Raw genomic sequence first — 22,473 nt, forward strand, 5'->3', positions numbered from 1 at the left:
CGGGGCAAAGGGGCATATCAGGTTATTGATAGTAGGAACATTTGTCAAGTGTTTGACACCAAAAAAGATTTACAACCCTGCTGGTAATTCATGGGTGCAGATTTGACAATTCTATGTTTGTATATAGTACATTATCTACACTATTATTATTATTCCATGTTGTTTTACCCACTCTTCACCTAATTGCAAAGATAATAATGACTAGATGAACCTGATGAAGCAACTCAAAGGAATGCCCAGGACTAACCAGGAACCTTCAGATTGTAAGTACACAAGTAGACACGCATACACACAAGGTGGCTAATGGTAAAAACTAAAGCTCCAAAACAACCCAACCTACTATATTCCATTTATACATTTCCAACAAATCAATTTACTCTTTAAAATTGGAAAAAATAAGTTTCTTCTTACTGAATCAGTTGACATGTCTACAATCCGAACATAACATGAATTTCTGGGCTTCTGCAAATGCTACTACGAACTTCAAAAATTTTACCAATCCATTTTATAATTACAGTGATGCGATTATACACATTAATTATGGAGGTAAATGATCCAATTAATTTTTCCATGGGAATGATGTTTCAAATCACAGTCCATATATTTAATAGGTATCAGTAACTCTCACTAAACAAAAATACCCCATACACAGTAGAAAGTCTCACCTCATAAACAGCTAAATCTATTCCAGCATACGGCACTATACCAAGTAGATTTGGTACATATCCTCTGTAGAAGCCCCTCCAACCTTCCTTTGAGTATATGTGCTTTGCAGCATCCAGTATACCTTTGTATTGGCCAGTTTTCCTTAGGGCTAACCTTGTCTTCAAAACCTGCAATAACACACAGATTGATTAAAACATGCCAGTTTTAGAGTATAACTAAATTATGCTTAGTGAACCTTATAATTAGCATACAACTTCTACAATATATCCCTTCTTATACGTCTATTTTGTGGTTATCTTAACATCATTTACATAAATATGTTCTCTGTTATGCTTTCCTTTGGAGGTTCACATCTCTTTATTTGTAAAGTGAAATAAGCAAAAATTAGTTTTAACCACACCATTAAAAGTTTACCCATTGTTCACAGAACAAAATTAAGTACAGTGTGTTTTAAAAATTCTGCAGTATTCTAAAAACCGTTAACTTTTAAAGTAATAAATTTATTACAATAAAATAGTGTTTGTCACACAGAGGAAACTTTAAAACTAATGTCTGATGTGGTTTGGTTCATTGCCAGATCTCCAGCTGGGTACCATTCACGTCTGAACACACTTGCGATCTTAGTTTGAATAAAAGAATTGAGTTTCTGAGTGCTCTACATGGCAAATCTGCTATGCTTTCCTGTAGCCTTAAACATTTTGTACATTCTGGCTACTTTTGTCTGTTGGTTTTTTTTTTTTTTCAGTTAAAAACTAACATGCATTGGGCTTTTTCCTGCATTGGCGTCATCTTGCAATCACGTGATCACCTGCAAACATGTCATTCAGAAGCATGGGCAGAAGAAAATTTGAAATTTTCCTCTGTGTAAAAACAAAATATTTCATTGTAATGAACCCACTCTTGTAGCTTTTTAGAATCCTGCAGGATTTTTAAAACACACTGTACAATTACAGGTTTTAGAAGGTGCAAGGTTAATATTTCTAGTGTACACAATACTGTATGGTTTATGACAATATCTGGTCAAAATAAAATGCAAATAATTTTGTTTATTTAAAAAACCACCACCTTCGAAGACAACAATGTCACTAAGAGTGCTTGGCTATCACATGAGAAAAAGGTGAGGGTGTATAATTCTATCACCTTAGAACACACAATCATTAGATTCCTTTACCTGGTGAGCAAGTTTGCTTGTCAATTTAGAAAATGAATTTTCTAGTTTTTAAACACAATATTCCTCATCTTAAATGTGAGAATGTTTGCAAGGTTATCTTTGTCATTTACATTCCTTGTCACTAGATTTTTGAAAAAGATCACACAAATTGGTATGGTAATTTTCCAAATGTTACCATCAGTCTGAGAGTGTGTACATAATATTCAAAAAATTGTTATTCTGACGAAAACCAAGAAGGCAGAACAAGTCATGCTTATCAAAAAAATTCATGGATACCAGAGTGAATGCCACTGGTGTCAAAATTCATGCATATTTCCAGTATGCATACTGTTGTATGTAAAGGAGAATGTAATGTAAATCTTACCTCTAATGGATAAATTACTGTTTGGCTAAAACCGCCAGCTGTGGACCCAGCCACGAATCTCTCATAGATGGACAAATCTCTTGTGCTATTGCGACGTATCAATCTCTTTGCCTGTTCATATGCCATGAACTTCAACGCAGATTCAGGTGCAATTTTCAATACATTTATTCCATTCCCCCTCCAAAGACTTGCTACCCCTCCTTCTTGCAACATGCCATTCAGACATTTCATTATGGACATGTTTTTTTTAGATCCATGGACCTGGAAAGAAAAGTAGGATTGTTCATACAACTATAAAATAGCACATACAAATTAATGTTCAACTAGCACATTCTCTCACCACAAATATGGATTTTAATTGTGAAAGCATATATAATAGACATTTAAAAAATGAATAATAGAAAAACTGGTAGTCAGGTAAGTATTTGACTGGTATTCAGTTAACTAATACAGATATTTGTTGTGCAAGAACTCATTTCAGGACTGCATTTTCTAATGATGAAATTAAAGTCCAATACTGATCAACATTGAAAACTACTCCTTAATTTATTATATAATAATAAAACTATCAAAATAAACAAAACAAAAGAAGCAGAGAAAACTTTGTGATAAAACTATATAATTATGTAAAAAAATAATAATAAAGATATACATTTGTACACAAAGTACACTAATCTACTGTGGTTGTAAACCTAAATATAGCTTATTAAAGTTACACAACATGTATCAGAATTATACTTGAAGCAAGTGATCACAACATTATGTAACAAACTACTCAAAATTAGCATACAACTTAAATTTAGCATCATGGCAATTCAATGAAGGGCATTTTTAAAGAGCAAATTTGTTTCTGTACCAAAATATATCATTGCATGCAGTTATTAGCCAACAGTAACACCATGATGGCTTGATTTAACAAATGAAGGAATTTGTCTCATTGATATCCTATTGTTCACACAATAATCCATACCTACTTTAAAGCATGGGTCCACAAGCAAAGATTATTATTATTATTAATCAAGTTTATTACTGTTAGAATGTATAAAAGACCTGGAAAAGTGGATTAACCAAAGTGTGCAATCAATGTGATTTGATTACTTTTTGTTACCTAGTGGATCTGAACCAGGATGCAATCAATTGCATGTATAATTCTCGTCAATGGAAGACATACACTTCATCCAGTTCTGGCACCACTTTGTACAACAAGAGTTCAAGAAGGTGAAAGTACTCAAAAACTCATATTAGTTAGGGCTCCAATATTAAAAGGGCTATCAGTTTCCAAACCCACAGCTCATAATATGTATACCTATGAAAATTATAATAAATGTGAGGATCATATTGATGCTGAAATTTATTTCTCTAGTGACTAAGCCATTTTAATACTCAATGTTTTAAGAGTTATATTATTAATTGTACGAATGTGACTACACTGAGAATTTGCCCAAAAAAAAAAAATGCTGCATTTATGAACAAGCACCTCCCCCTTTTTACACTACCCTCATGGAAAAAAAAGTTTTTCATGAAACTTTACATATAAATAATAGAGAAAATGTTGAGAAATCTGGCAACATTTCAAATTCCTAGGCTCCCAGCATTGACAGAATGCTATGGGGTGCAAGAAAAGAGGGGAGGGGTGGAGGTTGAAGCAAGTGGTTAACAGTCCTCCTTTATCAGTGAAACATTGGTCGAGTATAAGTAAGTCCGACCTTGAAGTTGTGCTCAGGAAAATCACAACAGTAGGTGTTGTTAATAAGTAAAAGACATGGCTTAAAACCAGCAGGATTTTTCGCAACATATGTGGTCAAGAATAAATTATATGTATGGCATTGTAAAAGCTGTAACCTAACCAGATCTACATGGTTCAAATTCATGCAACACTGCAGTGTTTCAGATCAAAATGTTATGCAATATTGAAGACTTACCTGAAGGAATACTTTCAACCTGTCGAGTGGTGCTGTACACGTTCGCGACACTGCTCCTGCAAAACCACCAGACACTAAATGCCTCCACCACATACCAGTAATCATTTCAGCCTGGGTGAAGTCGTCTGGCACATTCATATCTTCCCCAATGTCCAGATACTGCAAGATGGAAAAATGCATTGTTAGATATCAATTTGGCAGACTTGGTTACACATGTAAAAAAAAACATTTTTTGACAGTAATGAGACCTAACTTTATAACATACAGGACAAACATAATTGAAAGTTGTGATATTTAATTTTATATGTACCAGGGTTTACAAAAAAATGTATACACACTTTAAAAGCATATCATACATGCAATACGCTTCAGTTCATGTTGGCTACGGGTTCAACGAGTAGTACTATCATTCAGAATCAGCAACAGATAGCGTTAGTGTTCAGCGACGCAATGTGCTGCGCAAGGCGATTACAATAAGTTGAGAAAGTGCAGTGATGGCGTAAACACGGCTGTCATTTGAGGTGCAAAAAACATTCTGAAGTGGTATTGGAGGCATAACTGTCAAGGACGTAGTGTACAGTAAGAAGCCACAGTCACTAGTGGACCTACGCCATGAAATTGAAATGGCTTGTGCAGCAATCCCTGTGGCTACTCTGGAACATGTCATCAGGAATGTACTGCATTATGTGCAAAGGTGTTTGCAGGCTGGTGTTTTGCAGTTTGAGCACTTATTGTAATTGCACGCAGAAACTGTGTCTATGTTGTAACTTTTCCCGTTGTATTGTTGTAATACAATAATATAGCAGCTATTCCATTTTAAAGTGTGTATACATTTTTTTGAACACCCCGGTATTATTTCATATCATGTAAGAACCAGAGAAAGAACTCTAAAAATGCAGTTTTTGGTTTTCTTTAACCTATCTACTCTGGAGTCAGATCGATTTAATTCCATCATTTCTAATTAATGGTTAACTCTAGACAATTATCTCCAATTTACAGATTATTTTTAGTCACGCTTATTACTAATAATACACATTTCTCTCTCCCCTGTAAATTGGAGTTACGTCAATTTGGTTCTCACACAATTACATTGCCTTGAAGTTCAGTCCATTCATTAATTTTCCCAACTAAAGTACTTTGCATGCAATTATGTACAATACCTATGCAAACACTTTTCAGAGACACTTATTTGCATCATTCTATTGAACTGTATATATTCTCTTCTTTCTTTACATGGAAAAAATCATATGAGAAATTGGAAAATTTATGTAAATTAGATAGTGGCAATTTTAAAAACTAAAAACAGGTCCAATATATGACCAGCTACCTTGAACTTGACAATTTATCTTCTTACATCAACATAGTAGTCTGACAACAATTACTATTCCTTATAGTGAAATAGAACTAGGCAGAATATAGAGGAGATAGTGGGATATCATTGTCCAAAATAAAACATTTCATTGGTCACCAGAAAAAAAAAAGTGTTTGTCTCTTCGTGCTTAACAAACTTTACAAGACAATAGTTAAGGAAAATATAGAGCGGAAAAAACAAATATTAACCAGAACCATCACAAACAAATTTTGACAGACACAGAATAGCAACAGCAGCAACAAAGACAAAAGTGTAAACCTTTTTCTGTCCATTAAAAAATAAACCCATTATATGATACAAATCACATTCCAACAGTCCTGCAGATAACATGGTCACAACACAAACACTACTATTTTTAAAATGTATAACAACTACATACGGCAATCAAATTATTCCGAAAAAAAAAACAACCTAAGCATTCCATCTGATAAAAAAGAACAGTTTCACAGATGATTAAATTTAGGAAAGATGATTGTCCTCTTTGTCATAAAAAAGCCATAGCATTCAGTTATAAATTGGATGGATATTTTTATTTCCATTAAAAAATAGTGTAATTTCTTGCAAATGTCAAATTTTTTCAGGTTGTGACCTTCCCTACATCCAGGAGGATAAATATTCACTAACAGAGATGGTGGTTTGAGTTATGAACAATTTATGGTTTGTTAAAGTGAATATTTATGGTGATCCTATGTCAAATTCTATCCATTAGTTTTCACATTGTGATTAACACACACACACACATACACACAATATTCATGTGGTAGGGCAGGGCAACACTCATGCCTATTACTGATCATTCTTCAGAACCAATAAGACTTTCCACAATTTGGCACAAGCATATACAGACATTTCCTTAAAAGGAAGTGTTTGCGAATATCTGCAGTGTGTACATACTGTTATTGGATCCATTTATTTTTTGTCCCATTATCAAATTCCTGACAATATTATTTTAAAATGCCCATTCCCCTCAATGTCTGATGAAAGCCAAATACGCCTGCAGCCAAATAAGCATGCAAGAATTGTTAGTGAGCAAGTGAGTTACATGCTAATCACAGTAACTGAAATCCTGTTTTCCTTAACTTATTCCCAGTTATATTTAAATCGGCTGCATAATTATTTTTTCCCTATATATCTCGAGAACCCTAGATTCCCTATCAATACCTCTTTCCTCTACTCCCAAAATGCACACATATATTCCTCAAAATATAAATGACAGTTACAGGAGTATTTTCTCGTTGAAAACTAAAATCATATAATTTCCATTATGTGCAAGAGTAATTGTGGATATAGTGGAACCACGAGCAAAACAACCTGCGCAGACCCGCGAGTCCTGTGCACCGTACCCCCGCGAGTAGGGGAGGGGGAGATTGGACCATGCTTCCTTATGGCCCAAGGTGGAGGGAAGAAGGGAAAGCTGCGCGGGGACTTGTCCTCCCAAGGTTTTTTTCCTTGTGGTCGATCTATAGTGCCTTGTAGGAAGTGACAATCACAAGGCAGATTACATACATAATTTTGAAATTGAAGTGTTTCAGGAATCAGGAAGTAAAATAACAATTTTGGCTACTAACACAAATGATATTCTTCAATTCAAAGAAAATTGTGATTTTGTGTTTATTCTTCCAAAAAATACTGCCTGCATACCACTATGTCACTCAAAAAATGCGAAGTGTCGCAAGCTACAAAAATGAACAGTAGTTGGTTTCGCTCTGCATTCCATAGAGAATTGCACCAGATGTATATAACCCGCAGCTTCTTAGCATCTTATGAGCTTCACTATACCTTCATTTGGACAACTTCGTGCATGACTTCAAATAATCAGGTTGTTAAAAAAATACTTTATTATCCATCACTTACGTAGGCATCATACCCTTTCACAAGTGATTTCACTATTGTTTGAATGTCAACTCGAACCTCTTTGTTAACCTCAATTATCGCAGCAAAACTGGTATGATCCATGATTGAACTAAAAGTGATGTAAATCTACTTTTGTCATATGAATTTGCGAGCGGGTGATAGTGCCGAGAACAGGTTCCATAAATACTCCAATATAGTTCCCTCGCTCATACAGGAATACTATTCAAATATTCAACAAAACATTATTTCTCAAATTTGTGCGATCGTTCAATAGTAATTGGGGCATACTACTTACAACAGGTTCGGAGTCGCTCTCCATTCCATAGTTAATCGAATAAAACCTTTCGACTTCCATTGTAGGCAAACAGCTGAACATTTCGCGGCTACCGAAATACGTCAAGCTGCAGCCAATCAGATTTAGGTGTGGACGAAAAGTCACGATTTGTAGGAAAAACAAATAAATGCATGAATACGTTAGAATAAGTCGCTAGGGATTTGTACACTAACGTTTCGTATGAACTTCCCTACGCTAAACAAAAATAACATAACCTAATTTCATGTTATTTCTATTGCAAGATTTATTATGTCGACAGAAAAACAGATGAAGGACACCTATTTCATCACTACACTGGGCTCGTTACTTATACTGAATACAAATGCCAGACTGAAAACAATACTAAAAACGCTAATAAATTAATTGTACTAGAAACTACGATCAACCGCTAAGGCGGGGAAATCCTCAAATATTGATTTTTGTTCTAGTGGCAGCGCACTTCTATGTAGGACAGCGGGTGAGATCAACGACCTGCGATTTGAGGCTTGCCTTAGATCTGGGCAACAAGAGGGTTGTGTGGATAGGGTAATTTCAAGTCAGTTCCGTATTCATTACAGAGTAATACCAGTAATACGTATAATTTGCACTATAAATTGCGTCGTGGGCAGTTGAGTGTCGCTTTAATCACAGCTTTGGGTACAGAGGTTAATTAGCGCGGCATAGAATAAAACTGACACTTTTACTTTTGTTCATTTGCCAATTAATTGAATCAATTGTTGTCATGTATCCTCATCGGCGTGATTAACATGGCACACGCCATTGTCATCAAATGCCTGTCAAAGATGCTTATGGTTCGGTTGAATTCAACCAAGAAAGCGGCTTCGAATTCTTTTGATAGCATGACTAGCACACACGCAGGAAAATAATGATATAGAATACATTAAAAAACTGCTAACGCACTTCTGAAATGCTGGAATGGCAGATATTAATAAAGAAGGCCTTTGAATGCGACCTTGCGATCACACATGCTGCAGATCTATATTTCCTTGTGACATCTGCGAAGGTCCCGTAACTATTTCGACGTGGCCTATTTACAAAGGCCCGATTCCTTGAACGATTTGGGTTATCCCCAGCTGCTTATTCCTATCAAAATAGAACGCGAATTAGGAATGCAAAATATTGAAATGTTTCTACTTTCGATTAAGTAGATCTTACGTTGATCCGACAAATACAGACATTTTCTCGATTTCTCTTACGATATTTTCCCTATTAAGTAGTTTAACATTGACGTACGCAGGGTTTTTTCCAGGGAGGGGCAAGGAAGGTATTTTTTTTCCGGGGGGGGCAAACGAAGGCAAAATTTCCCCCAAAATAGTGTTGTTCCCTAAAAAACATTGCTTAAATTTGAATTTATGATGTTCATGAAATAATTAACACAAATTATTGTGGCTAAAATAAAATTATATGTCTGAAATACATATTTTTTGGTTGACTTTCATTTTCCAGGGGGGGGGCACGGCCCCCTTGCCCCCCCCCTTCCGGACGCCCATGTAGTTTAATAAAACTAAAACAATTGCATGTACCTAAAATGTACGTAATGCTCTTGTATCATGTGACGGGAATATTCGGGCTGGTGAAAAGCTAAGTGGGAACTTCCGACATTGCAGAAGGAAAATGTTTTTCATTATCTGAGGCCACGGCAAAGCAAATACCGTTACAAACAGTTAATTCCGTAGCATATTTTGTTCCTAGCGCAGTCACTTAAGTTCAGATTTAGATCACTGTTTACGCAGCTGACCTAGAATAGCCCAAACACGAGGAAAGTTAACTTCTGTACACAATTTCGTCACTCAGCAGACTAATCTGTAACTTGCAAAAGACCTTCACATTCTGTTCGAGTACAACTTTCACCCGCAGCGTCATTTGTTCGTGAACCTGCAATTCAAAATGTAATTCGAGAATATCAAAATTCACACTCTATAATCTGTACCAGAAAATATGTCTAAAGCGTTCAATTAAACAAGAGAAAGCAGTTTAAGCTTTCCATCAATTTTTCATGCAGTTAAAAAACAATAAAAAGGCCCCGGTTTTGGAGGTCTAGACAATGTCTCGCAGCATATTTCATTTTTTATTTCAGTAACAATAGGATGGGCTACAGGCAGAAACTTTCGCCTATGTATGTAGAAGAAAAAACGTTGTTTGTATGCATTAACTAAGTGAAGCCAATAATTATATATCCTTGGTGAAGCAACAAACCAAAGATTACTTAATTCACGAGAAGTGTTAATGGGTTATGATACGACTATAATTAATCTGTGACACAGTTTTCATTCTGCACACACCTCAGGTAAACTAGAAAACAAAGTAAACAACTGGTGGAGTGGTGCATATTGTCTACTCTATTAAAAAAAAAAAAAGAGGTTCAAGTTCATTCCAGCTGAGCTGCATTCGGCAACGTTGCAAGAAGGTGCGTGACGTCAGTGTTACGTAGCGGTTTCGTGGAACGATGACGAAACCTCGCTTCCCAGCTGATCAGCCTAGCCTACTCGTGTTCTCGTTCTGTAAACGAAAGGTCACAAATAACGGAAAATTTTTAAGACATCGGAAATTAAATAACACAATCAAAGAGGAATTCCACTTGCAAACTAAATTAACTGCTTTAAATTTTGTACTTCTCCATAATACTGTACGAAATCTCAATTGTCTATCCAATCATATAACAGTCTACTGATGATGATGGCAACATCCAAGAATTGCCTTCTCAACTTCAATTGGAACATTACACGACAGTACCTTCAGAAAAGGGTGCTAATTATGTTAACATACCTTCTAAAGCTTCGTCCATGATGCACTAATTGTCTGCTTACATTGTAATGAACTTGAAATACTAGTGGGGGGGGGGGTATGATAGAACAACCTGAACACACTGCATGAAACAAGACCAACAGCCGTGCCTTGGGGTAACCGGGAACAAGCAACGTCGACGGAACAAAAATAAACCTAGGGGTAGGACAATTTAGGATATCGAAGCGTAGACTCGCTTCCTGCATCATCCGTATAACTTGGCTCGCTTCTGTCTGTCTCCAAAGTTAACATTACTCGTGTTCAGCTCTTAGGGGCATGCAGGATTCTTTACTGATGTATTCTGTTGATCTGTATTCTATGTATTTATTGCAGCAATACTTAGTATGAGATTTGAATGAGTATTTAGTGTGATAAACTTCCTTCGAAAAATTCATATTCACGTGCCATTTAATAATGAATCGCCCTTTGCTGTTAAATTTGCTACGGTGAGGCTACATGTGAAGATTCTTTTGGGATTACTATACCTACATAAACTAGTATTGATATGTCGCGGTATTTTTTTTTAGCATTAGTTACTGTGTGTATTCCAATATTGTAACCAGATTTATCTTCTGACCCGAAAAATAAAAATCAAGCAAACAAGAGCAACATTTAGTTCCGCATACGTGTAGTCATGGACACTTCTGGGTTGTAACAATCCCAGTAAGTATAATTGTGTTCATTACAACTCAGAATTGTCCGTAACTGTACATGTATGTGTGTGTGTGTCGAAATTTGACATACTGAAAACATCCGTCCACATACACAGAACGCATCAACAGGCACTTCTGCCTGATTTTGTAAATATGGACATAACAGAAATACCTAGGTAATGAAATACGGAAATCAACTTCACGGTCCTCTCAGTTTTCTTAAAGTTTCAATTGGCAAACCTTGAGGTTTATTTTCCTGCTCTCAGTCAGCTGTTTATTTATGCGTTCATTCCTGGACCTAGGGTTACGTAACCGCCTTTGGACATGCGACAAGTTCCAACTAACTTGTGGGAAGTACTACACACAACATTCTTCAACTGCAATGTGATATAGTAGCCTACAGAAAGTTATTGAGGTTAAGATCTTTCAAGGCTGCCTTTTTATAAGCAACCGCATTCGTTGATTCTTTTTGCAAATATTAAGCCGTCGAAAGGCTAGAGTGTACTGCTTGCTCTAAGAACAGCTGTTTTTTCGAGGCTGCATTAGTGCAAAAGCCAGAAATGACAGAGTCTAAGGTTTTAACGAGCAGATTGTTTCATACAGGGTAATTACAAAAAATACCATAGCAATATTCGAAATGGGAGTGTGGGAGGCGCAACCTCCTCAAGTTCGAAAAATACTAAAGAACATCACCTAATATTGCATCCATGAATTTTCACTTCAAGTATTATTTAACAATATCACACAATAAAATCAGTCAGCATAAAATACCCCGGCTACGTTTGCTACTATGACACCTGCTTCAACAGAAACAAGACAGCGGCGATGGGACTCTGTGACTGTCCCAAGAAACAGCCGCCTAGACATGTCTTCGCCCTTCATAAGACTGTGGCAACAAGGATTGACCTGTAAATCCACCCCAATTCTAAAAAGAAACCCCAAAAGTAATATATAATAAAACGAGGCCCCGATAGGTTACAGAATTTCAAGTGTAGCATGCATGAAATTGCGCAGAAAGGAAATGCGACACGACACACTCTTGAGTACCAAAAAAAAAAAAAAAAAAAAAAAAAAAAAAAAAAAAAAAAAAAAAAAATCGAACCTTCTAAGTGTAGTAAGATATTCAAGAAGTATCGTTAGAATTTGCGCTCACTTACACCTATTTTCATCGAGTCCTGATAAATACGACGTTACTGAGAGCGATAGCCTGACACGCGCTAGACATGTGACCATATAAGCTTGTATGAATAAGCCACGCAAAGGAAACGAGCGTGGCATGTGAGATAGTACCCAGCACTGTATTTTGGGCATTTGTTTAGTAAATTTCGAATGCAAGTACAGCAGATTATAAATCATGTTCAAAAACAAAGTATATGTGAGTAAATTAACCAAACAAGTGCTTGATTCTTTATCGCTTCTTTGTGTCAGATTGTTGCACTGAATTTTTAAGTAATAAAAGTATTGTCTCCTTACTTGTGATAAACCCCTCTCCTTCACACACTCTCACCCACAGCTGGAAACCTTGTCATATTGGCCAACACTTGAAGTGTAATGTTTCGGGGGGGATGATTTGGGACACAGTCGTATTTCTGAAACAACCTTTTCAAAACCATATGATGATACCCATGCGGTTAACCAAATCGAACCTGGGATTCCTTGATTGCCAAGCAAGAGCGTTACTACTACGCCATTACGGAGGCCTCGCAACATGTTGCAAGTAGTGTTGCCCACGAGACGAGACTTTGGCCTGTCTCGTCTCGTGGAAATGCTGTGAAATGCTGTCTCGTCTCGAAAATATTAGTTTGTCTCGGGACACATGATCGATCTCGTCTCGTCTCGAATTTTTAAAAGCCTGTCCCGTCTCGTCCCGTGGGCAACACTAGTTGCAAGCGAACTTAGGGGCCTGTGGTGTATGTGTTCGATCTTGCACAATGTTTGCTTATTTACAATTGCCCAACCTGAGAACAAAACGCACTCCGACCATTGCCTCCTTAACCAATGATTATTCCAGCCGTGACTTCAACCACCCCACAGACAAACAACGCCGTTCCCGAGAAGTGGAAAAAATTCCCTCGAATCCCACCATTCTCTGCCCGTTATAAGAACCAAGTCAATATGTACTTCGCTCGATCACAGTTAAACTTTAGAAAATGCGACACTAATTTTATATTATATGAAAACTAACTAACTAACTCACTCACTCACTCACTCTCTCTCTCTCTCTCTCTCTCTCTCTCTCTCTCTCTTAAACGTTATCTTAAATGTAACAAGTATTAGGAAAGAAATGAACACTTGACTTCATATGTTTACCGTTGTAGATCTGTGAAATATGATTGAATTTTTTAAAAAATTACATGTAATATTACAGTATCTTTTTATTAGCCTTAATTAAAAAAAAACAACTTCGTTCGACACTTGTTACGATTACCGACAAAGTTAAAAAGTTCTACACTCGCATTAGGTGCAAAATCATGACCCTTTATCAGTTTAAGGTCTCCTTTGGTGTAATTGTTTTATTATAGCCGAGAGCACTTTTAGTTCATCTTTTAATTCAGTAGCCTTCATGTGTTAACATCCCGGCAAGTTTTCTACACTTTTCAGACAAAAGATCAGATGGCATATCTTTATGCTTACTAATATCATAAAAGAAATCGAAAATTCACTGTGTTGTTTAAGCTGCTCAAATCTTTCTCTTGGAGCTAAAATAATCGTCTAGGACCTGGTAATAAAAATCAACTTTGTACAGCTTTTGTGTATCTTCAACAGTTTCATCATACTCAAAATGCTTCTTCTTTCGATTTCGGCCTGTACAGTTTTGCCTATCTTTCGATCATCTATACCTAAATTCGACGCCAATTCTTTCTCATCAACCGGGACTCTCACAGGTCGCCGCCCCTCGACGCCTCCACGAGTGGGGGAGGGAGAAGTGGCGTGTGAGAAACTTTGAAATTTTTTCATCACTCCTGCTTTTTTCTAAGCGCTGATATGTTTGCAAGAAATCATGTAACAGCATCTAACACATCGTAGATTAATGTCTTGAAGACATTTGCTCATTACATTACGTGGAATAAGAAGTCATACCAGATAACTAGTGAGCAAAGGAAGGTAAAGCCAGGCAACTGGTTTGCAATATACTGAGCCTCATGTGCGACCATTTGGACAGTTTTATTGTCGCCAATTATTTGAAGGAGCGCATCCTAGACCTCCGGAGTTAAGGCATCGAATCTGCTTTCCCTCCTTGTGGTACTCTGTGATTTTAAAGTGAGACTACTGATATGTTCGTTCAAACCTGCGTGTTGGCATATATTAACTTCCAGGTTATATAATATAATATTATAACTTTTTTTCTTCTTCTCTTCAAATTTGCCGCTCTGGGCAGCGGCACGGCTCGCCCCCCCCCCCCTCAACCGGTCCTGCGGGGCACAATTACACACCTTTTATATTTACATTAACTTTATTCTTGCGGCGGATAGAGAGTAGTTTCCTTGATTTCCATGTCTGTTCGAAGTTCATAAGCGTTAACCCTGCGAATCAACCGGTTTTAAATTTCTCAGAAAAATTACCCGTGGTTGACTGCCTCGCAAAAGCGCATATTAAACTGCAGTGGGGGGGGGGAGTAACCTGACTCAATCCTTCTGGGGAAAACCCTGGAGCATGTGATAAGCAAGGAGATCGTTGTGCCTTATCGCAGACGCCAAAATATGGCAACGTTGCTTCCAAAGCAGATATTACGGAAGATAACCGGTTGTATCGTTAGGCTTTTGACTCGATAATACGCATTCTCTTCTAAACACAAATCTTCCTGTTCAGTGACTTCTCCCTCAGATATTTCACACAATGTCCCTATTGTAGAATAGGCTATATCACAAGTTACCGAGAGCAAAGAAGACTGCTAGTTTCGCCACGAAATTCTAGCGTCTTTTTAGTTTGACAAATTCTAATTTACATTCCCTCACTAATTGTGCTTCAACAGAATACAGGAACTTTCAGACCGAAGTACTGAGGGTCTCTCTTATAAATGTACTATTTATGCTAACAGAACTAAACCTAGCTAGCCTAACCTAACAACTTGGGCATTTAGCCTAACAATAAAAGCTTTCCCCGGCGACGTCAGAACGAACGGTTGCTCAAGTATTGTGCGATAAGGATGACCACAAGTACTGACGCTTGCAAACGAACGTCAAGGTTGCTCAAGTGTTGAGCGATAAGGGGGGCCAAGTACTGACGCTTGCAAACGAACCAATCAAATGGCAGGTTATAAGCAGCATCTAGCGCCGTCAAAGAGTGAAATGTTACAATCAATTGGCCAGTGAAAGAAAGCACATAGATTCGATTCCCAGCATGGGCATGGGTGTTCTTTGCGAATATCCCTTCATGAATATTATTGATTGATTGATTGAATTAGTTTATTTTACTTCGCGTTTTGTACCTCTTGGCTAATTTGCGAAGATGGGGATGAGTGACGAAATGATGAAATTGATGAATGGACATTCACAAACAACCAAGCCCGACCGGGATTCGAACCCGGGACCCTTGGCGTCGCAGCGCGATATGTTAACCACTCGGCCACAGGGTCGGGCCCATGAATATTATTGCCCATTTCCATCTTCGCGGTTGAAATCAATCGATTCGAAAAAATTCATGTCATCGTTTATTCCGACCGTCGTCATTGAACGTAGATGTAGAACCCCGACGTAAAGCAGTCAGTCTAGGGCAAAGAAAAGGCATTCATGTCATCAAGGGTTGCAATTACCTCCAAGTGTCACACTTTTTTTCCCCAACAGCTTTTACCTGAAAAGGTGCGGAAAAACAGACACGTCCTTCAATCTCCACTCAGGAATTCATTGTGTTTCTGTATCCTTAACCTCATTACAAGGATCTCCTTCTACCCTTTAGCCACATTCTCTGAAGCACGTGCTGCAGGAATGTGAAGTATCAAATCCGAATGAAATTTCATGCAAACATCGCAAAGTTTTTATTGTTTTTATTAGGATATCAAAAGTTTGGAAACTGATTACTTCTGTCATCCTTAATGCCCGGATATACATCTTACACGTTATATTATATTCCATTTGGGATATTTTAAGTGCTTTAACCACAGCTCGCGATAAGAATGTGCGATGTGACATTCATGCACGGCTGTGGTTCGAACTCGGATCCTCCAATGAAGCACGTTATGCTACCAATTCCGTCCGGGAGATCAACAGTTAGTTACATTTAAACGTAGACCAAATAATTTGAAATTCGAACTTCTTCCAAGGCCAGAAGCCATCTTAAGTATTACTGCTTGATTGGATCCTGTTTTTAAGCCCACTTTATGCACAGAAAGGCTAATCGGGACTGGACATACAGTTTAAAGTGAGATCCGGTTGGTATAATTATGTACATACATTGCGCTCTCCCCCCCTTTATATAATTTTACGCCACTTTTATGCATCTTTAGGTCAGTCACGACGATAATGAATCATGATCAGACAAAATCGATGAAGGAATATTCGCCGAGCGACTAGTAATTCAAGGTGTTGTTTACGACGATGTATTCAAGAGATGACAACAAAAGACATAACAGTAAGGGTAGTTGGCTGCTACTGTTTCAACCTCCAAGAATGCTCTTCATAAGCCCAGTGTCCAATGGCGAAAAAAAGGTGGACCGCAGCCTATGCGAGACAATTATTCGCAGAGATTCGCTCCAAGATCACGAAACTAAAGTATGAGAACCACGCACAATAGACGTCACCTTGGCAACGAACAGTCCACGATCGCAACACGTGATCTGGCATTATGCTCAACATGAAATGACGCGAACACGTTTCCCGCCGCGTCAAAACAGCAAGCAGTTCAGTCTCGGACACGTGACGTCAACATCACACAATTACATCAGCTTAATTAAGGTAGGGTTCAACCACGTGCCACAATCTCGATCATTAAAAAAATATCGCCAATGCGCAAAGCCAAAAAGAACACTGCTTCCCAGAAGTAGCTTGCAGTTTTTTCTTCTGTTCCGATACCAGACAAGCCCAACGTTATAACTAATAGTTGACAAGAAAGCCAATGTAAAGGCTAGTGCTTGCTGACTGCACCACCTTCTCTATGAAGAGCGATCGCGAAATGTGTTGGGTCCCATCTAAACACTCACTCGAGGTCACATTTAGTTTTATTTTGCGTGGCTCGTCTTTCACTTAATCGCAACGACGAGGATAAACGACAATTTGATTAAACTGACGACGGAATCACAAAGAAACGCCCTAGCTACGGTTCAGGCTCGCAATCGTCGCATTGAATGCATAAGAGGGCCTATACATTGTTCAAGGGAGAAGTGGGGATCCAACCGATGGAAAGATATATATTGTTCAATAGAAATATTTAATTTAGGAAAATTATATCAAAAGGGGTTGGTATCCCCATAACTCCCCCTCGGTGCGCGCATACTTCGATGCAATACACAAGGTACAACTTGACTTATCGAGTGGTCAGCGGTATAGTGTAAATTAAATTTACAAATCACACTGCATGAATAAACCTTCATAGAACATGTTAACATTCGAATATAATGAATGACAATCTCTTTAGTGCATGGAAACATTTGTATGATCTTGACCGCGACTTTTCCGCCCAGGAACAGTCATTGGCATGGCAACACCCCGCCACTTGGATGATTCGCATCCTGCCCAATCACCAAGCTGTCCCGACATCCGCTTTGCACGGTTCCCTCATACTTCTTTGGTTGACAGATCTGGCTGCGACAGAGTCCTCTTGTGGTGTTCATCAGAATGTGTGGACTGTATAGAGCGGCACACAAATATTAACAGGCAAACTGTGGCCCTACCTGATGTTAAGAGACCTGTAGGAGCACCAAGATGAAGGAAATTGGTATGGAAAGTCACGAGTGCGCACCCAGGACAGAGAGAAAAGTTGTTGCTGCGCCAAAGAACCTTCGGGTAAGGGAATGCCAGTGTTGTTACTATCATTGAAACTTCTCACATCCTACATGTTTTTATGAAACCGAACTGTACTGATTTTAGCACAGGTTGTCAGCTGATTCGTTCCACTTTTTGCTTAGATTCTTGAACAGAAAAATTGAATGAAGATGACGGGACATTTTTGTCTCGTATTGATTGTACATCGCATTATACACACAACTATAAAGATGATAATGTATACAATACAATATTCATACCTATTATGAACCTATTTAAGTATTTTCCATCGTCATGTAATTACAAGAACAATTATGCAAAATAATTGTGAAATGCAATCTCTTCGAACGTACTATATAAAGGCATTATCTTCATTTATGGCCGGTTTTACAAATATAATAACATTATCGTGAGCTTCAAAAACAAAATTTAAAAAATCAACTAAAAAACACTTACTGTAAAGAGAATGAATTTTTATACTGCGGCTCAGCTTTCGATAATACAAGCAATTAGCTTCACCAAAACGAAAAATCAACATATAAATATCAAGTTGCAAAACACAGAACACGATTAATCCGGTCAGAGCTATCTCGGCATCCTTATCAATGATATTGCAAGAGTTACAAAAAATTACGAAAGTAATTCGACAAGATTTCAGCATGCAAAAGAACTTGAACTAAATTGTGGAACAGCCAAGAAGTGCAGTCTGTCCTTTCACCACTTCCATACTTCAATAATAGGGTGTTCGAATTCCTCCCCCTGCAATTTGCGCACCTGAAGCTTTCACCGAAGAGCCATGGAATTCCAGCAGACGCTTCGTCTTTTATCAGCTCTTCCGCATTCCGCAAAATCCAATCAAGTCATCCAACCAATGACAAGTCAAGTGCTACGGCTGGATGGCCAGGGTATACTTTCGATCTGCTCTCCGCCCTGTGTCCTTTCATCAATTTCATCACCAATAATACTCATAGCCGCGATTAGCCGACTGACAGAAAAGAGGCGCTAATAACAAAAATATAATTGAAGTGCCCTGCCTTGGTTCTGGATATAGGGGCAGCACCTCAAAGCTCTAATGTGCAGGTTGCAAATGTATTGAAAACTTTCTATTCGTTTTACATGCGATGTAGCTATAGTCTTTAAATTAACAGTTCAAATACATATATCCGCAAGGGGTACCGGGTTCGATTCCTGGTCTGGGAAAGCGTGTCTGTGAATGTTCCTTCATGAATTTCATCATATCACTCATCCTCACCTTTGCGATTAGACAATAGTGGCAGAAAAGCGAAGTAAAATAAAACAAATCAATCAAATAGGCGATTAGACAATAGTGGCAGAAAAGCGAAGTAAAATACAAATCAATCAAATAGGTGGACTGAGTAACAATCGAATGTCTACAGCATGCGCATATTGCGAAAACCCTTCGCAAAAACCACATCTAAATATAAAGGGAAGATCAGGCAACCTTCGACTGAAGAGCATCACCAGATCGCTAAGTTGCTGTGAAAGCTGTAGAGGAATGAAGATCATATAGGAACAAACTGAATAATATTATTCAAACCAGTACCGCAATCTATCTTCCGTAAATAGGAATGCAAAGGGGAAGAGATGGAAAATAAGTTGTGGGAAGGAAAATTGCAAGGATATTTTTTGCAAAGTGGAAAATTAGCTTGAGCAATTCAAGCCCAGCATTTGACAAATGCTACATATCGTAACGATCCCCCCATACCTAAGGGTATGAGACGATATTCAACTGGGAATCGACTGAAATCTCCCCATTCATACAAGCGAGTATGCGCAGTATAAAATAGTTCCTCCGTTGCATATGCTTATCAGTTGCTTCAAGTGATGACGTCACAGATTATCAGAGGCTTGTCTGGTCATAAACAAGAATGCTTGAGAAACAAATGCCAACAGCGTAACAATAAATCTTGGTGTTCACAACAAATACCAATCAAGTCTACACAGACTGACTGGACATATAAAATAATGAAGTTAAACACCTCTAAACGTTATCCTCATGTTGCGCCACAGTCATCGATAAGTGATTCAACAATGCCTAAGAAGAGGTATGATGTACAGTGGGATCTACATGTATTACCGTGCAAATTGTCCATGACTGTTTTCATTAATTTTTCTCTTGCATCCTGTGGGTTTTTAAGAGATGGATATTTATGTATGCTGGTGCAGAAGTTGTCTGCAGCTTGTTTTGAGTTTTATCTTAATTCTTGAAGCTCCTATTGGGTCAAATAAAGTGCACGATCATGGTAATGGACAATTTGCACGGTAATACTTATAGATCCAACTTTAAAAGAATCAATCCTCAATCTGCGTGTTCACAAGATCTTACTTAAGGGGCTCACCTATATGACCATGTACTTCATATGTAACAAACAATTCCATTAAGAATGCATTAACTACTGATAAGAGTTCGTCCAGATGCAAAATATTCCGCTTTCCATTTATTATCGTGCATGATAATACGAAAATGTACCAATGAAAGTTTCCCAGGAGCACCTGCGATCACACTGCTTTACGCAATATGTCTGCTGAATTGAGGTGGAAATAAGCAGATCCAAAAATGAATGAAAAAAGCAAATCACAATCTGCCTGCTATTTAACATGTAAAAGTCTTTCTGTAGTTGGGCATGGGAATCCTATTATGTTTCGCCGCAACTTAGCAGCATTTAGTCACGAAATCAGGCACCAGATCAAAACCCGTGGCTCTTCAGTAGATTAACCACACAACGAATACGTGGAGCACCCGCCTTATTCGTTCGACTTGGCCATTCGAACACATCTTTGCTAATCGTTCGACTTGGCCATTCGAACACATCTTTGCTAAGTTAAAACAGAAATTAATTCAGATACATCAGATAGCAATTTGGAAGCTAGGTTTGTATTTCTTTTTTTAACGTTAGACAACTGTAAATCTGAGTAACGATAGACGTAAACATGTATTCCCGCATGTATCACTATACCTAGATATTTATCGCAGGATCATAACAATCTGTCCAAACGTATATTGTCAATTCTTAGAAAAAAAGGAAAGGACTTTTTCAGTCTTTGACCCGATTTCTCGCTTACACGCCTGCTCTGAATTTCCTATTGACCCATATTGCGAGCAATACCCACTCCAACACGTCACTGTGTCATTCGCTCAACTCATTCAACACGGGACAAGTTTCCGCTCTCGAGATTTACGAGTCTGCGAATTCTCATTACGCAACATTAATGTTGTGCCTGATTAATGTAGTATAAAGTACGTTGCGGAGTATTGGCTGTACAATCCTTGTGGATGGACCTACGGAAATGCTGTGCAAGTCAGGAGGTTGTCAACGCGTCTTCACCATCATTGCGATTAACCTAGAAATTTGGAGACGGCGATGTAAACCAAAACACTATCGCAATACAGACAGTGTATTGTATGTGGAAAATTTGTTCAGACGGTATCTCTAGACGTAGGGGTAAGGGACGAAATTTTGCACATTTGAATGTTTTTTCCTTGGCGAAAATTGATATGCTTTCAACGAATTCATTCATTCTACTGATTGGGAATACTATGGAACAGCTTTATAATGCATATTCGGGTAGAAATTTAATGTAATCGTTCATTTCAAGTTTGCAACTTCCATGATTTTATCATTTATGTAAAGAGTAACCCATACCGCTCTAGTTGGGTCAAGGACATCTCGTAATTGATTTTGGTTTCTTATTTATTGACGCAGCACAAGTCCCACAGAGGTATTGTCACTTTTGGCTAATCGCGAGTATGAGTGGATATAGCGGGATGGACTACGTGGAATTGAGTTCGTACCAAGTTCAGCAAAATAAAGACACTGCAACTATGTGTTGGTAAAGTAAGAGGCAAAAATGTCTTCATAGCAAAATGTAAATGAAACTGCCAATTCATAAATCAGCTACAACCGAGACTGCTTAGGCTGACACGGTACGGTATATCCACGAAATTATACTTCGGTATATCAGTAACCAGCAGTACGTATGAGGCATGCACGTGCACTGCAGCACAGCACTGCTGGCCCGCAGCTTTACGGCTACAACATTATTTATTTAACTTACAAAATTATTTATTTAACTAAGTTTTTCATTATTTCCCTATTAACTCAACAGAATTAACCTGCAAGACTCCAAGGTTTGTCACTTTCCGTTATGGTGCCATCCGTACCCTCTCGTGGCGTGTTGACAAAATATCTGCCCCGCGACCGCGACACATCACCCTGGCCAGTTTGTAGTCAGAGCTACCAAAGGGTCCAAGTAGAAAGAGGCAACCTCGAATTACCCAATGGGAGACAAGTTTACATGGAGGGGAACCTGATGGTGGCCTTCACCCCGAACACTGGTAACCGACAGTCACAAATTACATGTAAGATGTGGATAATCCAGATATGAACGACAACACACAATGTCCATAGTAACTT

The 22,473-nt window shown here is 38.1% G+C and overlaps 1 protein-coding gene across 3 annotated transcripts in view; it reads right to left on the reverse strand.

The window, feature by feature from the left end:
* The window catches only part of LOC145998888 (mitochondrial adenyl nucleotide antiporter SCaMC-like), a 100,921-nt gene that overhangs the window by 12,746 nt on the left and 65,702 nt on the right, over positions 1-22,473 (reverse strand). For all 3 annotated transcript variants that reach the window (XM_083135603.1, XM_083135602.1, XM_083135604.1), the window contains 3 exons: positions 4,124-4,282; positions 2,202-2,462; positions 666-833 (listed from right to left, as the gene is read on the reverse strand). In XM_083135603.1, coding sequence (XP_082991729.1) covers positions 666-833; positions 2,202-2,462; positions 4,124-4,282 — 588 coding nt within the window. The remainder of the gene's footprint in view (positions 1-665; positions 834-2,201; positions 2,463-4,123; positions 4,283-22,473) is intronic.

This window comes from Lepisma saccharinum, chromosome 14, assembly GCF_977018435.1.
Source record: "Lepisma saccharinum chromosome 14, izLepSacc3.1, whole genome shotgun sequence".
In the NCBI taxonomy this organism is placed as follows: Eukaryota; Metazoa; Arthropoda; class Insecta; order Zygentoma; family Lepismatidae; genus Lepisma; species Lepisma saccharinum.